The sequence below is a fragment of the Nicotiana tomentosiformis genome, chromosome 5 (assembly GCF_000390325.3).
Source record: "Nicotiana tomentosiformis chromosome 5, ASM39032v3, whole genome shotgun sequence".
Classification (NCBI taxonomy): domain Eukaryota; kingdom Viridiplantae; phylum Streptophyta; class Magnoliopsida; order Solanales; family Solanaceae; genus Nicotiana; species Nicotiana tomentosiformis.
The window spans coordinates 86,227,654-86,250,344 of record NC_090816.1 but is presented as its reverse complement, the minus strand read 5'-3'; the positions used below and the strand labels follow the sequence as shown (position 1 = coordinate 86,250,344).

The 22,691-nt window shown below is 40.4% G+C and overlaps 1 protein-coding gene across 1 annotated transcript; it reads right to left on the bottom strand.

Moving 5' to 3' along the window:
- Positions 1–655: 655 nt before the first annotated feature.
- LOC104109307 (uncharacterized) lies at positions 656–1,423 on the bottom strand. Its single transcript, XM_009618562.1, has 2 exons — positions 1,092–1,423; positions 656–1,001 (listed from the first exon to the last, which is right to left on the bottom strand). The coding sequence occupies exons 1-2, from the start codon at positions 1,421–1,423 to the stop codon at positions 656–658; spliced, it is 678 nt and encodes a 225-aa protein (XP_009616857.1).
- Positions 1,424–22,691: the final 21,268 nt, after the last annotated feature.

Below are 22,691 nucleotides of genomic sequence, written 5' to 3'. Positions count from 1 at the left end.
CATGCCTTACATACTCGGTACTTTATTTGTTCTAACGTCCCTTTTGCCCGGGGATGCTGCGCTTCATTCCCGAAAGTTCTCGATAGACAGGTTGAGAGTCCTCCTAGTAGGCTATCAGCTCAGCGGAAGGTGTTGGTGCACTCAACTTGCTTCGGAGTTGCCTATTTGGTCTGTATGATTTGGACATGTATTGATTGGTATGACAGGGACCTATCCCGACCTTTATGATGTTTATGCACTTTTAGAGGCTTGTACACATATCTCATGTATATGGATACTTGTATGGCCTTGTCGGCCTATATTTTCAGTGTACAAATGATCATGTGGTCCTTATAGGCCCATATGTCACGTGTATAAGTTTGTATTCCATGTTGAGTCGTCCTATGTTGAGTATTCCCTTATGTTTTATTCTGGTTATATCATGACAACCGTTCTGGCCCATTTACCCATGATGGTATGATAAGAAAGATACGTTACGTTGGTGCTCGGTTAGGTAAGGCACCGGGTGCCCGTCGCGGCCTATCGGTTTGGGTCGTGACATTAACACTTCTCTCGCAGCTACTCTAGTACACTCCACTATCGTTGTCCATATACAGCTCGCGTCGCCACTGCTCCTCTAGGCTCCCATAGCCAAGAACTCCCCCCCCCCCAACTCCTACGCTTTGTCATTAGTCAAAGCACGCCACCTTATCCTGGGTTGACCATACACATCCCTTTTCTTCCTCTTCCTTGCGATCTCTAAGTTCATCACCAATAACCTATGCTGAGTCGTGAGATTCTTGCTTGGTGTAACCTTGCAATCCATGCACAAACTCCTATCACACTTCCGGAGGAGTAGATAATCAATTTGAGTCTTGTCCAATGAACTATGGAATATGACCAAGTGCTCTTCCCTCTTCGGAAAATACGAGTTAGCAATCACCAAATCAAAGGCTTTAGCACAGTCCAACAACAAAGTACCTCCTCCGTTCCTAACTCCAAATCCAAAGCCGCCATGCACACTGTCATAACCCCCAGAGGTCGCCCCAATGTGACCATGGAAATTACCTCATACTAATTACTTCTCGGTGTGTGGATTACCACAGACTAACCTGTCAAGGTCTTCCCAGAAATTCCTCTTAATCTCTTCGTTCAAACCCACTTGAGGTGCATAAGCACTACTCACGTTTAAAGTAGACCCTCCCACAACCAGCTTAATAGCCATCAGCCTGTTAGTCACCCTCTTAACTTCTCCCACTAGCTCCCTAAGTTCCCTATCAACCAAGATACCTACCCCATTCTTACCTTTTTCGCGTCCTGAGTACCGTAATTTAAACCCATCAGCATCTTGAGCCTTCGAACCCACCCATCTAGTCTCCTGGACGCAAGCTATGTTGATCTTTCTCTTCTGGAGGATCTTCGCTAACTCTATAGACTCCCCCATCAAAGTACCTACGTTCCAGGACCCCCACTCTCAACCTAGAGACTCTCTTTCCACCTCTGCCCCCCTCCCACCCGAGGACATGACCTTATTCTACCATCACTCACCCCGACCACTATAATCTAAGGAAAATTACGCTAGAACAATCGCTAAGACAAACAAAGGATTAAACTAAATGAGGCAAGTCTAACACTTACACCTCTAACCACTAGAAATGTGTACAGATAAGACAAGAAGACAAGCAAGAATTAAACTAGTGATAACAATAAATATATAACATAAGGCGAACAGAACCACTACTAAGAATCCAAATTACAGTCTAGAAATCCCTAAACAGTTACTAGCAAAAACAGATGCACTAATTAATTGTAGGTAATCAAGAATTAGGCTTAAACTATCACAAACTAATTGGATACCAACAAGGAAGACAAAGATATTGATCGAAGAATAGGAGGTTCCAACTCCCGATTAGTGCAAAACCTGGGTGCATCGGTCATGCTGTCGTAGTAACCTAGATGATTTCCCACTGCCTCCAACTAATCTTGACGTCTGCTGCACGCTCTGATCCAGTAGTGAATACTTGCAAAAACATAAGGGGGAACCAAAGGGGGAAAAAGAGATAGAATAGAGGTATGCGATACCGCAGCCTCAGATCCGGGCCGGTTTCCTGTGAGTCCGATAGAGACTCTGCCGATACAGCTGCTCGCAAGAAAAAAAGGGAAAAGAAGCGACGGAGAAAGGGAAGGGAGAATCGGGGAGAGAGAAAAAGGGGAAAAGATCACAAGAACCATAGTGGAGAGAGGGGGATAGAAATTGGGAGGGGGGGGGAGAGAAGTAGGGGAGACTAGAAGAACCAGAAGAGAGAGAGAATGATGGGGGAGATGAGAGGACTTACCTGGGTGCTCCGGTGGTACGAGGACTTACTTGGGTGTTCCGGTGGTCAGCCATGTACAACAACAATTTCTTCTTCGCGATTTCCAAACTCTTAAACCGTCGAACGGGACGCTATTTCTCAAAATGACAATTCGAGTCGTTACATCCTCCACCTCTTAAACAAACGTTCATCCTCGAACGTGCTAAGAATTATTCTGAGGTTATCAAATTACTAATTTTTTACTCTTACACACAAACTTGCGGGTGATACCACGTCACCGCAACCGACCTAGGTTCAACAACACCATCTCAATTGAGATTAATTTTCCCATCCATACTTATAAACCTTAAAACCAATTTTCTTACACTCCAATCATTTTCAAAAGGGTCCGATTTTCATATCAACTCACGGTATTAGTCTCATCCGGTTGTAGCAACTCGTGCCTACACTCGCACGGCACAACCACATAATGGTTCGCAACATGCATACGCCCATAACCACATCTCTTGTCATAATAGTTGCTCATAGCCTATTACAGCATCATCGTTTAACTTCATGTTAACAAAAATCTCATTTCAAACCTTCACAATACTAACAACGAGACGCGAGGCATAAATGCCTCATAATTATTTACCCGAATTAACGAGTCACATATAACGCCACCTGGGCACCCACCTCGTAGGTTAAAACTCAATAATTACAATACGAATTTGGCAAATTATGCACAGATAAATTCAAACAAGAATTTTCAAATAAGCCTAACATACATGACTCCCTATTAGTACTATAGTACAAATTTAAATTTCACAAGGGAGAATTTAAACACATAAATTTTCATCTCAAGGATCTCGTCCTTATATAACTTTCACCGCGACTTATAGCCCGGATTAAACATTTCACATCATATTTAAATGCGAGAATCTCGTCCTCAACTCTGAATCATAAGTAATATGCACATCGTGCCAACCGAAATCTTTCCATTTCTTCTTTAAAATAATTTCCGTTAAACAAAATCACGACACATAATGAAACCCCATACCGGTAGGGCATAAAATTCATAAAATTTTAATCAATTATCCCGAAATTACATCAAAACCCACTGTATTGAGTAACAAAAAGTCACTTTTGGACTCATAGCCCTCGATAGTGTACAAAACAAAAATGATAGACACGGGCTAACACCATCAAATCTCCCAACAGGGATAAACAAGAGAGCAGAGTGCAAATTCACAAACTCACCATATAAGGAGCATGAAAGGAGTTCTCACCTCGATAATCGGAATCGAATCAAAATAAGAATAGTGTTCCTTTATTATGAATTAAATCATACCTGTAACAACACCATCGAGTGTAACAAACTCAGCCAATTCATAGTAATTATATCAAAGGGTCAGGCCTCCACCTCTAGGACGCCCTTTACCCGCCTGTCATGCACCCCTAACTGAATATGTAGGTAGCGTAGCAACTGAAATGGAGCATGTAGCTTGAGTGCTATGATGAAATATGCCAATCCCAAGTCTAGGACAATCTCTCATGATGTGCCTAGTATCACCACACTCATAACAACCCCTCTGCGGCTGCGGCCTTTCATAATGAGTCTGTGCTAGATAACTAGAATAACCATGATAGGAACCTCGTGTCGGCGGTGCAGTAAAATAACTTACTGGTGCACCCTGAGTAATCTGATGTGCGGACTAAGCTAACCTACTACTCGAGTCTACGCCATAATGAGTTATAGTTGCAGAGTAACATCCACTGAATTCTCCATAACCTCGAGACCTCTTGGTCTCCTTAGTTACCTTTTTCCTCAACTCAAACACGTTCTAAAATCTTGGCAATTTCCACAACTTGCTGAAGTGAAGTATCAGTTTGTAGCCCCCGAGTCATACAGAATCTAAGATCACAACTGAGTCCTTTAATGAATCTGTGGACTCGCTCTCTGGCTGTAGGAATCAAAGTAAGAGTATGATGAGCTAACTCTTTGAATCTGATGGCATATTCTGACACTGTCATGGTGTCCTGACACAACCGTTCAAACTCTGTGCGCCACTCACTCCGTAGAGTGTGGGAACAAACTCCCACAAAAATATCTCTGAAAACCGAGGTCAAGTAGGTGGTGTTGCATTGGCTGGTCTGCCCTCTTCATAGACTTGCCACAAACACCGGTGGAGAATTATCTCTCCAAAGGCCAATTTCTTCATTTGCTATGTTGACCCAACACCGCCGCGTTGACCATTTCATCATATATTCCTCGAGTCTTTCTTGGGGTAATATATCCCCCTATTTGTACACAACGATCCCAAAAGTAAAGCTTCGTATAGACAAATTTTGGCATGGACCATGTAGCCCATAAGCTCATCAACTACCATACTTCCTCTGAGGAACCCATACTGCCGCAACCGAGACGTCCACGCTGAGTAAACCTTCTATAAATTTGAATTTGTTTCTCTAACTCCTTTGGTACTGAAGTATAGGATTGTTAAGGACGCAGACATATCGCAGATCCCAACAATATCACTTGCAAAATCTCAAGCCTTAAACATGTGCAAATTTTAGGGAACTTTTCTGTACCACATATATACATCTCAAGCCAGAACTGATATAACACATGACCCCACAATATGTTCATCTATAGTGGAATCCCCCACTTGGGGTGAAGCCATAGGACAAAACGTCTGATGATCCACAATACTAACCTTCACAGCTCGTACTCATCAACCAGATGCCAGAATCCCTGCACCCCTACGTAAATCACTGAGTGATCCTTCAATACATATGCATCTTCAGTCGGGACCACACGTTGAGACGATGTTTGAGCAACCCTGGCTCCCTCGTAGTGTATCCGCGACATAACGATCCATCGGCGCACAGCTGATACTGAGTGCGCAATGTCATACATGAGTGGATGTGAATGAATATAAGATATATGATTCAAGCTAAATCAATATCGCACGATAAAGAATAAAAGAAGTGAAATTTCCTAATAGTTTTCGTAGCCTCTCGAAGATAAGTACAGATGTCTCTGTACCGATCCGCAAGACTCTACTAAACCTGCTTATGACTTGTAGCACCCATGAACCTAGAGCTCTGATACCAACTTGTCACGACCCGAATTTCCCTCCATAGGATGTCGTGATGGCACCCAGTAGGGACTAGGTAAGCCTAATACTTACTGAATTAGTGGCAACTCAACCAAAAATTATTAATTATGAAATAGAAATTTCCTACCATCCCAAAACCGGTAGTACAACACAAACTCTACAGAGTTTACTAGAAAAATCTCTAAATACAACTGTTCCAGAATAGAATCAACAGTGTAGGAAAATATCAGAAGGTGACTATGGGGCATGCGAATGCGACATCGGGTATACCTTAAGTCTCCACAACAATGTCTAATCAATTAGCAAGATTATCAACAACACTAAGGTACCTGAATCTGCACAAAAATGTGCAGAAGAGTAGTATGAGTACATCACAGCGATACCCAGTAAGTATCAAGCCTAACCTCGGTAGAGTAGTGACGAGGCCAGGTCAAGACACCTACCGGACATATAAACCTGTACAAAATGCTACATAAAACTAACAAGGAAATAATATCAATGTAAGGCCAATAATAGAAGAATTTCCATTACAAATCAACAATGAAAATAATGAGAAGACGGAAAGCATCGAGCAAACAACCAAGAAATTGAGCAACAACACAGTCAGAGTACAAATATAATATAAAAATGGCACGACATCACCCTTCGTGCTTTTACTCTCGTCCTTACCATGAAATGATGAACAATTTAAACACAATTCCAACTTGAACATAGTAAAGCATCAAATGAGTTATTAAGCCAATTTAGTATTTAAATAAGGTACAATAGTGAAGAGGTTATGCAAATAGAATATCAATTGAGTTTAGTTTAGAAAAATATGAGATCCAATATAATATTGTATTTATACTAGTTAAGATATTCAATCAAATTTTAACGAGATAAATATGGGTTTATTAAATTAAAACGTATTATCAATTTTTCACATAATTACACGACAATATGATAATGAGGAAGTTGAGGTATCAATTAGAGTAACAACATAATCACCATTTAAATTAGTAGATCTTCGAACAGGATATGAATTTTTATTTTTGAAAGACACACAAGTGGAATAGCTTAAAAGTTCATTCATTTACCTATGCTAAATTTTCAGCAACTTAACATATCACATAGGATCCATGACTCACACAAGAAGTCCATATTGTTCTATTTTTTAATATATTGATGGTTAATTAATTATAATCAAAATACAATGATGTGATTTAAGGAACCACAGTAACCGTCCTAGCATGAAATGCATTGTGAGAATCACAATCGAAATTAACCTTAATATCATAATAATTTAATATTTGTATATTTATTGCGGCGTGCAACTCGATCTCTCACAATAATAATCATATCTATTGCGGCGTGCAACCCGATCCCTCTCAATATTAAATCATATCTGTTGCGACGTGCAACCCGATCCCACTCAATATTAAATCATATCTGTTGCAGCGCACAACCCGATCCCACTCAATATTAAATCATATCTGGTGCGGCACGCAACCCGATCCAACACAATATTAAATCATATCTGTTGCGACATGCAACCCGATCCCTCTCAACAATTACCAACCAATTTACAACCAACTACGGCATACCACAAAATCAAGAGAAATGACGAGGCTACACAAAGAATTCATAACTAATGAAAAGGGCTACACGATAGCTCACGAAATACAATAACAAGGAAATGTCAATCCATAAGCCAAGGCACAATTTATGAGCATCAATTAACAATTAAGGCATGTAGCAGGTAAAACAAAAATTCAACGAGTGATTACAATCAACAATTAGCATATAAGTGTGAACTTGACAACAAGGATGGAACATGTGCTAACAATCTCAAGTAAAGTAAGTACAAACAATTATAACAACAAAAGATATAATTATGAAATGATATTTACAATCAATTGTATAAAAGGAGCCTAACGGTCCAAACCGATCAAATACTACATATAGGTTGTATACCCACTCATCATCTCGCGTACATGACCTTCACATAACACGAATGACACAATTAGCCCAATTCCTAAGGGGCGGTTTCCCCCACACAAAGTTAGACAAGACACTTATCTCAAACCGTATAATTCTTTATTCCAATATGCCTTTGCCTCGCGAATCGGCCTCTGAACACCTCGAATCCAGTCATAATTAATTCGATTCAGTCAATACAATTTATAGGAATAAATTTCATATGAAAATACTAATTTTCCAACAAAATCTGATATTTGCACTTAAAATTGCACATCTTGGAACCTTATAAAAGTTACAAAATATAAACGCTCATTCAACCACGAGTCCAACCATACCAATTTTACCAAATTTCGACATCAAATCGACCCTCAAATCTTCAATCTAAACTTAAGAATTTTCACAATTTTTTCCAACTTAAATCACCAATTAAATGCTAAAAAAAGGAATAGATTCGAGTAATTTGACCAAAATTGAGTTAAGAACACCTACCCCGATGTTTCCCTTGGAAATCTCCCAAAAATTGCCTCAAAAATCTCTTCAATCCGAGCTCCATAGCTCCAAATATATTAAAATGGCCGAAACCTAGAAATATAGCTTCTGTCCAGGCATTTACTCTTCGAGATCGCGAAGCACAAAATTTTTCAGCTCAAAATTTGCTCTTCGCGATCGTGGAAAACCAATCGCGATCACGAAGCCCAAACTCCCCAACCCTTCTAGACAACCTCTAGTATAATAGTCATACATTTTGAACAAAACTCCAAATGACAAATGGTTTGACTTTATGAAAACTAGACATCAAGATCTACAACTTTCACACTTTTCTCATCTCCCAGTTCCTTATATATTTCGAGATATAATCTTCCAAAGTCAGCTATGTGCAGCAGCAATTTCTTCTTCGCAATTTCGAAACTCTTCCTAGACAGCCTGTAGTGTATCCACTATAACCTTTTGTACACAACTCTAAATGATAAATGGTTTAACTTTCTGAAACCTAGATACAAAGGGGTACAACTTTCATATTTGAATCATCTCTAAATTCCTTAAAGATTATGAGATATAAGCTTCCAAAGTTAGGTTAGTGCAGCAAAAATTTTCTCTACGTGATCGCGAAAAGGCTTCCGCGATTGCGATTCACAATGTCCAAACAAGAAAATTGCTCTTCACGATCGCGACCGTATTTCTGAGATCGCGATACATACCTCTGTGATAGAAAAACCAGCAACTAAAAATGGCCTAGAACCACCCCGAAACTCACCCGAGCCCCTCGGGACCCCGTCCTAACATACCAACAAGTCCCATAACATAACGCGGACTTGCTTGAGGCCTAAAATCACATCAAACAATGTCGAAATTACAAATCGCTCCTCGAATCGAATCATGAGTTTATGAATTTTCCAAATTCTATAATTTACGCCGAAACGTATCAAATCAATCCAGAATGACTTTAAATTTTGCAGACGAGTCTTAAATTACATAATGGAACTGTTCCACTTTTTCGAAATCGAATTTCGACCCCAATATCAATGAAGTCAACTCCCGATCAAACTTTCTAAAAATCTTCCATTTTCCAGATTTTGCCAAAATGCGTCAAATTGTCCTACGGACTTCCAAATCTAAATCCGGACATACGCCCAAGTCCGAAATTACCATACAAAGCTATTGACATCATCAAAATCCTATTCTGGAGTCGTTTTCTCAAAAGTCAAAATCCGGTCAACTCTTTTCATTAAAGCTTCAAAAATAAAGATTGTTCTTCCAATTTAATTTCGAACCTTCCAAAAACCAAACTCGACCGCATACGCAAGTCATAATACGCATTATGAAGCTGCTCGATATCTTAAACCGTCGAATGGGACGCTAATTCTTAAAATAACAAATCGGGTCATTACAGTACAACCGACCCCATGTACTCAATAAGTAACAAACCAAACCTTACCCTGAAAACAGTGACGAGCTCAGAAGAAGGTTAGTGTCCAACACCAATAGCCAATATTAACTCATAATAATATAATAGAGGCAGTAAAAGTAATAGTTCAAAAGATATTATGCTCAGCTCGTTCACAATTATAGAAAAGTAAACATGTTTTCCAGGTATAACAGTCAAGTCGAGATATTACAACTGAAAATCAACTAAACATGAGTTTATTAATAGAGCTGTATTTCTAATGCACAATACCAGATAGGAATTTTCGTTTACCAATTAGCATGAGGAATGCCAATATATATGTCAAGTCATAAATTACCATATATAGTCTAGCATGAGGAATATACATATCTATGCTTACATATCAAATGTACATTTCAAATCAAGAATGTCATAGTGACGTCTAGCATGAGGAAAAAGCATCTTTATACCTACATGCCAAGTATGCATGTCAAATTAATGATTTCACGGTGATATTCCTAAGTACTCTCACTCTCAACATACTCAAGTTGTCTGTCTCAAATGCTCATTTCATCACACACACACACACACACAAAAAAAAAATCACTCAGAACTGTACGGGTGCTTGGCTCATAAGCCTTCACCAAAGCACATGTATATATATCACTATGCATGCGCTCACTGTTGGTATGTCAGACTCCGGAAGGGTGGAACCTGCCCAAGCACTATTCAAAAGCCTATAAGGCCTGCAGCGACGTGCAACCTGATCCATAATAATAATAAGCCAATAAGGCATGCTGCGACATGCAACCCGATCCACAATAACAATAATAGCAATAAAGCCAATATGGCCTGCTGCGGCATACAGCCCGATCCACAATAACACTCTCAACATGGCTCGAAGGTCCACCTTAGTCATCAGCCTCTCAAGTCTCAAGAGCTCACAATCTCATGCCACTCAGCTCAACAACTCCACATATGGTAAAGCAATGATAACATGTGATGTAACGATGAATGATGAACATATACTGAGATATGATATGCAAATGATGAATCATGACTGAGTGTATAATTATAGTTCAATCAGATAACCCACAACAACAGAAATTGTCTCATCAAGTCTCAACTAAGTAGCCACATAGCCTAAATATAATTTCTAGCGTGAATGCTAGTTTAGCTAATTTAACAAGTAGGAAAAACATGGATACAACAAGACATCATAGCAATATAGTCCAAAAGTCAACCCGGATCATGATTTCTCCGGTGCACGCACACACGCCTGTTACCTAGCATGCGTGCCACCCCAACACATCACAAATAACATGGTTCCTAGGGATAGTTACCCTCAATTCTAAATTTAGAAATGTTACTTACCTCGAACAAGCCAAATCAAATATCGAGCAAGCCAAACAATACTCTAGAAATGCCATCCGCGCGTATCAACCCCCGAACGGCTCGAAACTAGCCAAAAGCAACTCAAAAACATCAAATAATTCCATAAGAGACAAATCCAAACGATAAAGGTCGAATCTTTAATTAAAAAACTCCAAGTCAACCAAAAAGTCAAAATCAAGCCCGCATCTCGGAACCTGACAAAACCCACAAAATTCGATAACTCATTCAATTACAAGTCCAACCATACTAATTTCACGCAAATCCGACTCCGAATCAATGTTCAAAACTCAAACATTCACTTTAGGAAAAGTTTAGACAAAAATCCTTAATTTCTCTTTAAAATTCATAATCCAAATGCTAAATCGGAGATAGATTCATGAAATATAATAAAACCGAATAAAAAATACTTACCTCAATCTATATTGGAAAAATCACCTCCAAAATCTCCAAAATCCGAGCTCCAAAACCATGTGAGAAAAAGTGACAAAATTTTGGATCAAGTAAAATAATATAGCAGTTGTTATAGCTCGAATCAGATCATAGATGACCCCAAAGCTCACATTTGATAAGTCCAATATAATCCCTGCGAGATTACACCCACAAATCCTTTTGAATCACCCAATTTGGCCTTTAAATGAGGGAGATATGATATTTTGAAGTTTTAAAAGAAGTCTGAAAATTTAAGGGACAAAACTAACATTTTCTTAATTATTTTATACCAGAAAATCAGCAACAAAAGAATCTTAGTTTTAGCACCCCAAAACTCATCGGAACCTCTCGGACACAAACCATATATGCATTTCAATCACAAAACATGCTACGAACCTGCTCGCGCACTCAAAATACTGAGAAGAGGTTAATTTGACCCGATGTTGACCATGTTCAAACTCCAAATCCTTAACTTAACTAGTTTCTCAACCAATAATGCAAAATACACCCGAGCCCCTCGGGACCCGTCCAATCATATCAACAAGTACAAATACATTATCCAAACTTATCCAAAGCCTCAAAACATCCACGGGAGCATCACTACAAAGAATCGAGGCTCAAACGGAATAGAATTTCTCTTAAGTTATTAAATCTTCATTCTTTTTCAAAAGAGTTCCCGAATCACACTTAAACACTTCGGATTACTTACAAATTTTGCGCACAAGTTCAATTCAACTATATAGACCTATCCAAAATTCTGGAACACCAATTGGAGTCTAATAATATCAAATTTAACTCTTGATCAAACTTATGAACTCTTAAGTTCTTCAAATTGCCAACTTTCGACAAATAGTGTCGAATCTTTCTAGGAACCTCCAAAACTGAATCCGTACATACGCACAAATTTAAAATCAACATACGAACCTACCGAAATCATAAAAACTCGATTCCGCTTATGTTTACCCAAAAGTCAAACCTTGGTCAACATTTCAAACTTAGAGCTTCCAAATCAATCCCGAATTACTCAAAAATTAAAACCGACCATACATGCAAGTCATAATACATCATATGAGGATATTCAAAGTCTCAAATCACCAAACGGAATACTAAAGCTCAAAACGACCGATCGGGTCGTTACAAAATACCTAAAGACGTGTCCCGATTAATCCAACATTAGTCGAAGGTATGAGTTGTTTTCTTCTCATATAATCTTGGACTATTATTCTTACATTATAAATCATATTTCGTGACTCTACTAGGTCTACGATCAAATTTCCACATATCCCTATTGTTTTGTTCTCCGCCACCATATTATGTGATTCACATTGTTAGGATTTTGACTTGATTTTTTTTCACATTTGGATTTTATCTTCTCTTGAAGGAAGAAAAAACTATTTATCATAATTGATTTTGCTTTTACTAAAAAGAATTAGATATCTTTCATATTCAAGGGATTGTTTTCTTGGAGGAAAAGGTTTTCACCTTTAGAAATTGAGAATCCCTCCTTCATACACAATAACACAATAGCATCCACAATTTAGTCCTTAAGAAAGTCTTATTTAGGGGGAGATTTTTCTCGCAATAGTTTTTGTATTAGTTTTCTCATATATATATAGGTCAATTGACCAAATATATTAAAGTATATTATGAGTCTTTTAGTATAATTATGTTTGCCGTCTGATTTATCATCGCTAAAGTTTGCTTTGCTAGCTTTCGCATGACGTTTTATTATTTCGATTCCAACACACATTTCATACACAGTCAAAAGTGTGCAAGAAATGTTACAATCTCACATTTGACGAGGATATGAGTTGTTCTACTTGTCTTCTTATGTGATTTTGAGTACAATTACACAAGGTCTAATTTTAAGGTTGAATTAATCTTATGGTCCAATTTGTTGACATACCCAAATAAATTCTGCAAGTGGATTGTAATGACCCAACCGGTCATTTTGACTTTTAGATCCATGTTCCTCTAAATAAAACTCCTTGTATGTGCTTTCACTAATTTATGACTTGCGGGGATGATTGGTTTGGGATTTGAAAGTGTTCGGGTTGAAATCGGAATACTTGGTTCTTTAGTTTGGCTTTAAAAGGCCAAGTTTGACTTCGGATAATATTTTGAGAAAACAACCCCGGAATCAGGATTTGACGGTTCTAATAGGTTTATATCATTATTTTGGACTTTGGCGTATGTTCGAATCGGGTTTCGGATAACCCGGGAGCGTTTCAGCGGCTAATAGTGAAAAAAACTCAGCTATTTAAAGGTTTAAGGTTCTTAAAATTTGGTTTGGAGTAGGTTTTGGAGAAATTGAGGTCCGTTTGGAATTTTGAGCTTGGGAATAGCTCTGTATAGTGATTTAAGACTTGCACACAAAATTTGGTGTCATTCCGAGTAGTTTAAGTATGTCTCGGCGCGTTCTGAGTAAGTTCGAAGAATTTGAAATTTCTAAGTTGAATCAATTTGGTTTGAGGTATGATTCTTAGTTTTGATGTTGTTTTACACATTTCAAGTGTTCGAGAGAGTCTGTTTTATGATTTTAAACTTGTTGGTATGTTTGGGCGAGGCCTCGGGTATTAACCAGATGAGGCTCGTATCAATTTTGGACTTTGGAGCAGCAACTGAAGCTTCCAGCTTCTGCTGCAACCGCACCTGCGGTTGGCCAGCCACAGGTGCGAGCTCGTAGAAGCAAGCCACGTGCTGCAGAAGCGGACAAGCTAGGCATGCCCAGGGATCGCAGAAGCAGGATTTTTGGCGCACATGTGAGCGCGCAGGTGCGAAGCTTGGCGCGCCGAAGCGAAACATTTTACAGGTGTGAGGTCTTGAGGCGCAGATACGATTTCGCAGAAGTGACCCTTTGTCCGCAGGTGCGGAGCCAGGCCAAGAGGGAAAAATCTCGCACCTATGAGGCTTTGTCCGCAGGTGCGCCTAGCCCTCCGCAGATGTGAAAATGCTGCTTGGCAGAATGTATTAAAATCGGGGCTTAGCCATTTTTGAGCCCATTTTCTCCATTCTTGGATGATTTTGGAGCTTTTTGAGAGGGGATTTCTACAAGCAACTTGAAGGTAAGTTAACTCTACACACTTTAAGTTATATACATAGATTATGGATAGATTATAACCTGTAAATTGTTGAAATCAAGGATTTAGAGGAAAAACATAGATTTGTATAAGAATGAGATTTTAACCACGAAAATGGTTATGGAATAGGATGGAAATTGTATATTTGAGTTCTTGAGATTATGGGTAACGATTTCCTCCAAAAATTTCCAAAATCCGGGCATGTAGGCCAGGGGTGAATTTTAGAAATTTTACCATTTTGGGTCGAGTAATTTATATAATAGTCTAATTTTGAATATTGAGCGTGTATTAATTATTTTGTATAACTTTTGGATAGTTTCAAATTTTTTGGCATCAAATTGAGATTTTTACGCGACATTGTGATCGGGGAGTGGGCTTTGAGACAAGGTAAGTTTTTCGTCTAACCTTATAAGATGGAATTTACCCCATAGGTGATTTAAATTAATAATTGTTGCTAATTGTGGGGGTTACGTACGCATGAGGTGACGAGACTCCGTGCGTAGCTACTAATTATGCCATGTCCGGGTAGCTTAGGACTCAAATCATGAATTACTTGTGATAATCGTATTATTTATTTAATTAAAATACTGGAATTGTATTGTGAATCGTTGGAGGAAATAGTAAAAGACCGAAATTTCACATACTTGAATTTTGTGCAAATTGTTTAATTATTAATAGAAATTGTACATCCTTATGTGTTAGACTTATTATAACTTCTCATTCCAGAGGTTCATAAGAAAATGTCCTCCTTTCTTGTGAAGCGAGCCGAATGTCTTGGCAGTGTAGATGCATCTATGGATCGTACTGCACATCCCTCGGCAGTGTACACAATACTCTGGATCGGACCGAACGACCTCGGTAGAAATCGTGCCTAATAATAATAACTACACGATACCTTGATATTTTATTACAGCTTGTGAAGCAAATTGATAAATTAGAAATTATTGAAATTTGAGAATAATTAATTCTGCTCGTTAAGGAAATTATTGTTGTTCATATAAATCATGTTTAATTAAATGTTTCTATTTTTAATATTATTGACCCGTAGTGAGTGTCAAAGTCGACCTCTTGTCACTACTTCTTCGAGATTAGACTTGATACTTACTTGGTACATGTTGTTTACGTACTCATGCTACGCTTGCTGTACTTTTTGTGCATGACCTGAGACATGTGCTATAGGTGGACCTACCGGCGTGTATCCACGTTGTCCCGAGGCTTAGTGGTGAGTTGCCTTTCTAAGCCGTTCTGCAGCAACTAGTGCCTCTTCTTGTATTTGTATTATGTCTATTTTATTTCAGACAATATTTAGAATTTTTGTATAATCCACTAGATGCTTATACACTCGTGACACCAGGTCTTGGCACACACACTAGTAGAATTTTGGATTTAATTATTTTTCTTGGATTTTAATTTATCAGATCTTTCATATTTTCTTAATTTTTGCAAGTACGAAGAGTTTTATTACTCGGATAATATTTAAAGAAATGAATACATGTTTAAATCACTAGTTGGCTTGCCTAGCTGTGATGTCGGGCGCCATCACGACTTATAAGTGAAATTGGGTCGTGACAACATGGTATTAGAGCACTAGGTTCATGTAGGTCTCATAGGTCAGGCCTAATAGAGTCTTGAGGATCGGTACAGAGACGTCTGTACTTATCTTCGAGAGGCTATAGGGTGTTAGGAAAACTACCTTTCTTCATCTTCCATTGTGCAAATGATGTAGTACTAAATATCTTTTTATTATTCTCTCACAGATGGTGAGAGCGCACTATAATAAGGTTCCAGACCATGGAAGGGCTGCTCCCCCTGTTGTTAGAGGCCGAGGGAGGGCTCCAGCCCGTTGTAGGGGACGATGACGTCCCAGAATTGCTCAAGTTATGCCACCAGTGGGTCCAGCAGAGGATCCCATTATTGAGAAACATGGAGAGGTGCTCGTGGCAGAGCCAACTCCGGTGGATTTCACGTCTGCACCAGGATTCTAGAAGGTCATGGGTCGTATGATGCAGTTTATGGACACTATGACTCAGGCCAGTTTATTTCCGGCAGACCCAGCCACATCTCAGGCGACGGGGGAGCACATACCCCTACCGCATAGGCTCATGGGCAGGCAACTGTTGTATATCAGACCCAGGGTGCACTACCCGTGGGAAGAGCCCAACCAGTGGCAGCAGCTACACCTGATCGGTGCTGCGGCCGCCGAGCCGCAGAAACTATTGGACAGATGGACTAGACTACATGCTCCTGTCTTTGGGGGAGAGCGACATGAGGATCCCCATGACTTCATTGATCGGTGCAGGGACAGACTGCACAACATAAGGATATTGAAGTCTCATGGGGTAAACTTCGCTACTTTTCAGTTGGAAGGCAGAGCCCGTAGATGGTGGTAGTCATATCTTCTTGGCAGACCAGTAGATTCTCCTCCCATGACTTGGGACAGGTTCACCCGTATTTTCCTAGACATGTATATTCCACCCTCCCAGAGGGAAGAGTTGCGGTTTTAGTTTGAGCATCTCCAGTAGGGTCAGATGTCAGTGACCGATTATGAAGCGAGGTTCTCTGAGTTATCTCACCATGCACTTATGATGCTCCCTACTGATGCAGAGAGAGTGCAGAGGTTTGTTGCGGGTTTACATACTAGTATTCAGGAGACTATGGCCCGAAAGGCTGAGATGGGGACTTCTTATGAGCTGGCTATGGAGATAGCCCGAAGGATTGAGGGTGTGCGTCAGCATAGCCGAGAGCAGGTTATGAGAGATAAGCGATTTAGATATTCTAGGGAGTTCATAGGTGCTATGTCTGGGGGTAGAGGTCAGTTCGTGAGAGGGCAGTCCAGCAGGCCCCCATATACAACACCACCGCCTCCTCGGAGTGCCCCAGTGCATCCTTATTTCAGTGCTATGCCAGAGAGTTCTTATTGCTCACCGGCTATTCAGGGTTCTTCTAGTGGGTATTCAGGTCACCAGGGCCAGACTTCTAGTCAGCAGCCAATCACACCGAGAGGTTGTTACGAGTGCGGGGATTTCAGTCACATGCAAGATTCTTCCCCAGGTTTCGGGGTAGACCAGTGCAGCAGGGTCAGCAGCCTATGATTACCGCACTAGTTGCTCCACCAGCCATCCGACCACCTAGAGGTGGAGGGCAGGTGGGTAGGGGCCGTCATAGAGGTGGAGGGCAGCCAGCTGGTGCTCCAGCTCGGTTCTATACTTTTTCGGCCAGACCAGATGCAGAGGCCTCAGATGTCATGATCACAGGTATTATTTCTGTTTGCGGCAAAGATGCCTCCGTATTATTTGACCCAGGGTCTACATATTCCTATTTGTCATCTCTATTTGCTTATTTCCTGGGTTTTCCTCGTGAGTCCTTGGGTATTCCAGTTTATGTGTCCACTAATATGGGCGATTCTATTATTGTGGACCGAATCTATCGGTCCTGCATTATTACATTCTGTGGTTATGAAACTAGAGCAGATTTTCTGCTACTTGATATGACCGACTTTGAGATCATCCTGGGCATGGACTGGATATCCCCATATCATGTTGTCCTAGATTGCCATGCTAAGACTGTTACTTTGGCAATGCCGGAATTACCAAGGTTGTAGTGGAAGGGTTCGTCTGTCAGTGCATCTAATCAGGTTATTTCCTTTCTAAAAGCTCGACACATGGTCAAGAAGGGTTGTTTGGCTTATCTAGCCTATGTTCGGGACACTACTGCAAAGACTCCGGCGATTAATTAAGTGCATGTAGTTCGGGAGTTCTCCGATGTATTTCCTTCAAATCTTCCAGGCATGCCACCAGATCGTGATATTGATTTGTGTATTGACTTGACTCCAGATACCCAACCTATATCTATCTCACCGTATCGTATGACTCCGAAAGAATTAAAGAAATTGAAAGAACAACTTGAGGAGTTACTAGCCAAAGGGTTCGTCAGGCCGAGTGTATTGCCTTGGGGTGCACCAATATTATTTGTAAAGAAGAAGGATGGTACTATACGGATGTGTATTGATTATCGTCAATTGAACAAAGTTACCATTAAGAATAAGTACCCGTTGCCACGTATTGATGATTTATTTTACCAGTTGCAGGGTGCTAGAGTGTTTTCTAAGATTGACTTGAGGTTCGGGTACCATCAGTTGAAGATTCGGGATTCGGATGTTCCAAAGACTGCTTTCCGGACTAGATATGGTCATTATGAATTTCTGGTGATGTCTTTCGGTTTGACTAACGCCCCGACATCATTTATGGATTTGATGAACAGGGTATTCAGGCCCTATATTGATTCGTTTGTCATTATATTCGTTGATAACATTTTGATTTACTCGCACAGTAAGGAAGAGCACGAGTAACATATAAAAGTGGTGCTTCATATGTTGCAGGAACAAAAACTATATGCTAAGTTCTCCAAATGTGAGTTTTGGCTGGATTTTATAGCATTTTGGGGGCATATTGTATCGGGCTAGGGCATTAAAATTGATCCCAAAAATATTGAGGCAGTTCAGAATTGGCATCGCCCCACTTCGGCGACTGAGATTAGGAGTTTCCTACGATTAACAGGCTATTATCGTCGGTTCGTGGATGGCTTTTCATCTATTGCAGCACCTTTGACCAAATTAACCCAGAAGGGTGCTCCGTTCTGATGGTCCGATGATTGTGAGGTGAGATTTCAGAAGCTCAAGACAGCATTGACTACCGCACTAGTGTTAGTGTTGCCTTCCGGTTCGGGGATGTATATAGTGTATTGTGATGCTTCACGCATTGGTTTGGGTTGTGTATTAATGCCGGAGGGACGAGTTATTGCATATGCCTCACGTCAGCTGAAACCTCACGAGAAGAATTACCTGGTACATGATTTGGAGTTATCTGTAATTGTTCACGCTCTTAAGATTTGGAGGCATTATCTTTATGGGGTGTCTTGTGAGGTTTACACTGATCATCGCAGTTTGCAGCATTTGTTCAAGCTGAAGGACCTAAATTTGAGATAGCACAGATGTCTTGAGTTACTAAAAGATTATGATATTACTATCATATATCATCTGGGCAAAGCAAATGTTGTTGCAGACGCCTTGAGTAGAAAGGCAGAGAGTATGGGTAGTTTGGCTTTCATTTAAGCAGAGGAGAGGCCATTAGCTTTGGATATTTAGTCCTTGGCTAATAGACTTGTGAGGCTGGATATTTCAAAGCCCAGCCGAGTTCTTGCATGTGTTGTGGCCTAGTCTTCACTATTTGAGCAGATCAAGACTCACCAGTATGATGATCCACACTTAATGGTTCTTCGAGAAACGGTACTACGGGGTAGTGCCAAGGAAGTTACTATTGGCGCGGATGGTGTTCTGCAACTCCAGGATTGTATATGTGTTCCTAATGTGGATGGACTAAGGAAAAAGATTCTAGAAGAGGCACACAGTTCTCGGTATTCTATTTATCCAGGTGCTACAAAGATGTATCGTGTCCTGAGACAGCATTATTGGTAGCGGAGGATGAAGAAGGACATAATTGAGTATGTAGCTAGGTATCTAAATTGCCAGCAAGTTAAATATGAGCACCAGAGGCCAGGTGGTCTACTTCAGCAAATTACTATAGCGGAGTGGAAATGGGAACGCATTACTATGAACTTTGTAATTCAGTTGTCGCGGACCTTGTGGAAGTTTGATGCAGTTTGGGTCCTTATCGATATGTTGACCACGTCGGCACACTTCATTCCGGTCGTGACCATGTATACTTCAGAGAGGTTGGCCCAGATCTATATATATGAGATAGTCCGGTTACACGGTGTGCCAATTTTCGTCATATCAGATAGAGGCCCTCAATTTACTTCAAAATTATGGAGAGCAGTACAGAGTGAATTGGGGACCCATGTAGAGCTCAGCACAGCCTTTCATCCGTAGACCGACGGTTAGTTGGAGTGGACAGGTCAAATTTTGGAGGATATGCTCAGGGCATGTATAACTGACTTTGGAGGTCAGTGGGATCGTTTCTTGCCTTTGATTGAGTTTTCTTATAACAACTGTTACCAATCTATCATCGAGATGGCTCCATTTAAGGCTTTATATAGTCGGCGATGTCGTTCGCCCATCGGATGGTTTGAGCCCGGTGAGGCTAAGTTATACGATATTGATTTGGTGAAGGATGCCTTGGTAAAGGTAAAGTTAATTCAGGAGCGACTTCGTACATCACAGTCCAGACAGAAGAGTTACGCGGATCAGAAAACGCATGATTTATCATTTATGGTAGGTGAAAAAGTTCTCTTAAAGGTTTCGCCGATGAAGGGAATCATGAGATTTAGGGAAAAGGTCAAATTGAGCCCAAGGTTTATAGGACCATTTGAGGTGTTGAGAGGAGTTGGGGAGGTTGCTTACGAGCTTGCCTTGTGTCACGACCCAAATTAACCCTCCGTAAGGTGTCGTGATGGCACCTAGTCTTTACGACTCGGTAAGACTAATATTGCGAAAAATATAAAGAAGACACAACATTTTAAAGATAAATAGTATATTATAAATAGCCAAGAGTAGTGATGGCACCTAGTCTTTACGACTCGGTAAGACTAATATTGCGAAAAATATAAAGAAGACACAACATTTTAAAGATAAATAGTATATTATAAATAGCCAAGAGTAGTACCACTCGGCATATATAAAATAATTTCCCAAGACCTAGAATATCACTAAGTCACAAGCTGCTATAATCTATGTAGCTCTATACAAAAGTCTGAAGATAATAAAGAAAGTCTCTCGGCGAGGGAGTAGAAGGGGACTAGGAAGATCTGCGGACGCAAGCAGTAGTACCTTGAAGTCTCCTAAAATCAGCAGCACGTACTAACCCCGAGGCTGATAGCTCGCACCTGGATTTGCACACGAAAACATGTGCAGGGAAGGGCATGAGTACACCACAATGGTACCCAGTAAGTGCCAAGCCTAACCTCGGTCGAGTAGTGACGAGGTCAGGTCAAGGCCCTACCGGAGTAAATATAATAAATTAAATAGTAAAAGACATAAGTAAAATTTATGGTGACACAGTTAAAGAGATTCTCAAAATTTAACAGTTAAGGGAGCCATCGGCTCAGAACAAAGTAAACACAATGGGGAATCTCCCGGGATACCGTCCCGTAGTTCCGAATGAATATGCAGTACAGGGGGATCTCCCAGAATACGTCCGTAGTCCTAAAGTAAATATGCAATGTTGGGGGATCTCCCGGAATACGTCTGTAGTCCCAAAGTAAATATGCAGTGCTGGGGGATCTCCCGGAATGCGTCCGTAGTCCCAAAGTAAATATGCAATGGTGGGGGATCTCCTGGAATACGTCCGTAGTCCCAAAGTAAATATGCAGTGCTGGGGGATCTCCCGGAATACGTCCGTAGTCCCAAAGTAAATATGCAAGACAGGGGGATCTCCCGGAATACGTCCGTAGTCCCAATTTAAATATGCAACGCAAGATAAAATGGCAGGTATGGCATCGAGTTATACAGTTTATACTGAACACAGCAAGGAAAATAGGAATTTAACTAAGCATGGCACACAGAATGTCAAATAGGCAGTTAAAACACGTAAGCATGCTTTTCTAGTCTAAACTAAATAATTAAGCATATTAGTGCAATTTAATAAGAGAAGCAATTTATGATTTAAAAAGGTTAAACATGATTTTTGCAATAACAGCCTGTGTACGTACTCGTCACCTCACGTATACGGCGCCCACACACCAAATAATATCAAGACATCCTAAGAGGAAAGTCCCCAACACAAGGTTAGGCAAGCCACTTACCTCGAACCAAGCTCAATCAATCGGTCACAATGCCTTTCCCACGAATATCCGGCTCTGAATGGCCCAAATCTAGCCAAAAGCAATTATATATCATAATACAACCATAATAGACTCATCTAATTAATGAAATCAACATTTTAACAAAAATTCCGAAATTAACTCAAAAATCGCTCGTGGGGCCTACGTCTCGGAATCGGGTAAAAGTCGCAAAATACGAACACCCATTCACTCACGAGTTTACTCGTACCAAAATTGCTCAAATCCGATTCCAAAATCTCGATCAAAACCCCAAAATTCAGCCTAAGAATTTTTCTCAATGTTTCACCCCAAATCCGAAATTTAACGATGAATTCAAGCATAGATTAGTGGAATATAACCATAAAGGAGTTAAGAATCGTTACAGAATCGATATCTCTGAAAATCCCTCAATCCCTCGTCCAAAATCCGAATTCCCAACTTAAGTTTTTGATAAAAATGGCATAACCTCCGTTTTTGGAACTTTAATACTTCCCAGACGCGCCCTTCTTCGCGAACGCAGCCACACTCTCACGTTCGCAAAGTACAATTTACTTCGGCCCAAAATCCTCCATCGTGAATGTGATGCACATGTCGCGAACGTGAAGACCACTCAGCTTGCCCCTTCGCGAGATCTCCATCGTGAACACGAAGCACGAAATCTTGCCTGCCTCCAGTTCTTCTTCGCGAACGTGAGAACCATGCCGCGAACGCGTAGCTTCGAGGTTCCACACCTTCGCGAATGCGAGAGAGACATCGCGGACGTGAAGAGTAA

Excerpts from the sequence above, each read along its gene's own strand:
- LOC104109307 (XM_009618562.1), bottom strand. The coding sequence starts at position 1,423 with ATGGGGGAGTCTATAGAGTTAGCGAAGATCCTCCAGAAGAGAAAGATC. Across the intron at positions 1,002-1,091 it reads TTCTGGGAAGACCTTGACAG|TGTGCATGGCGGCTTTGGAT; the intron begins GTTAGTCTGTGG and ends GGGTTATGACAG.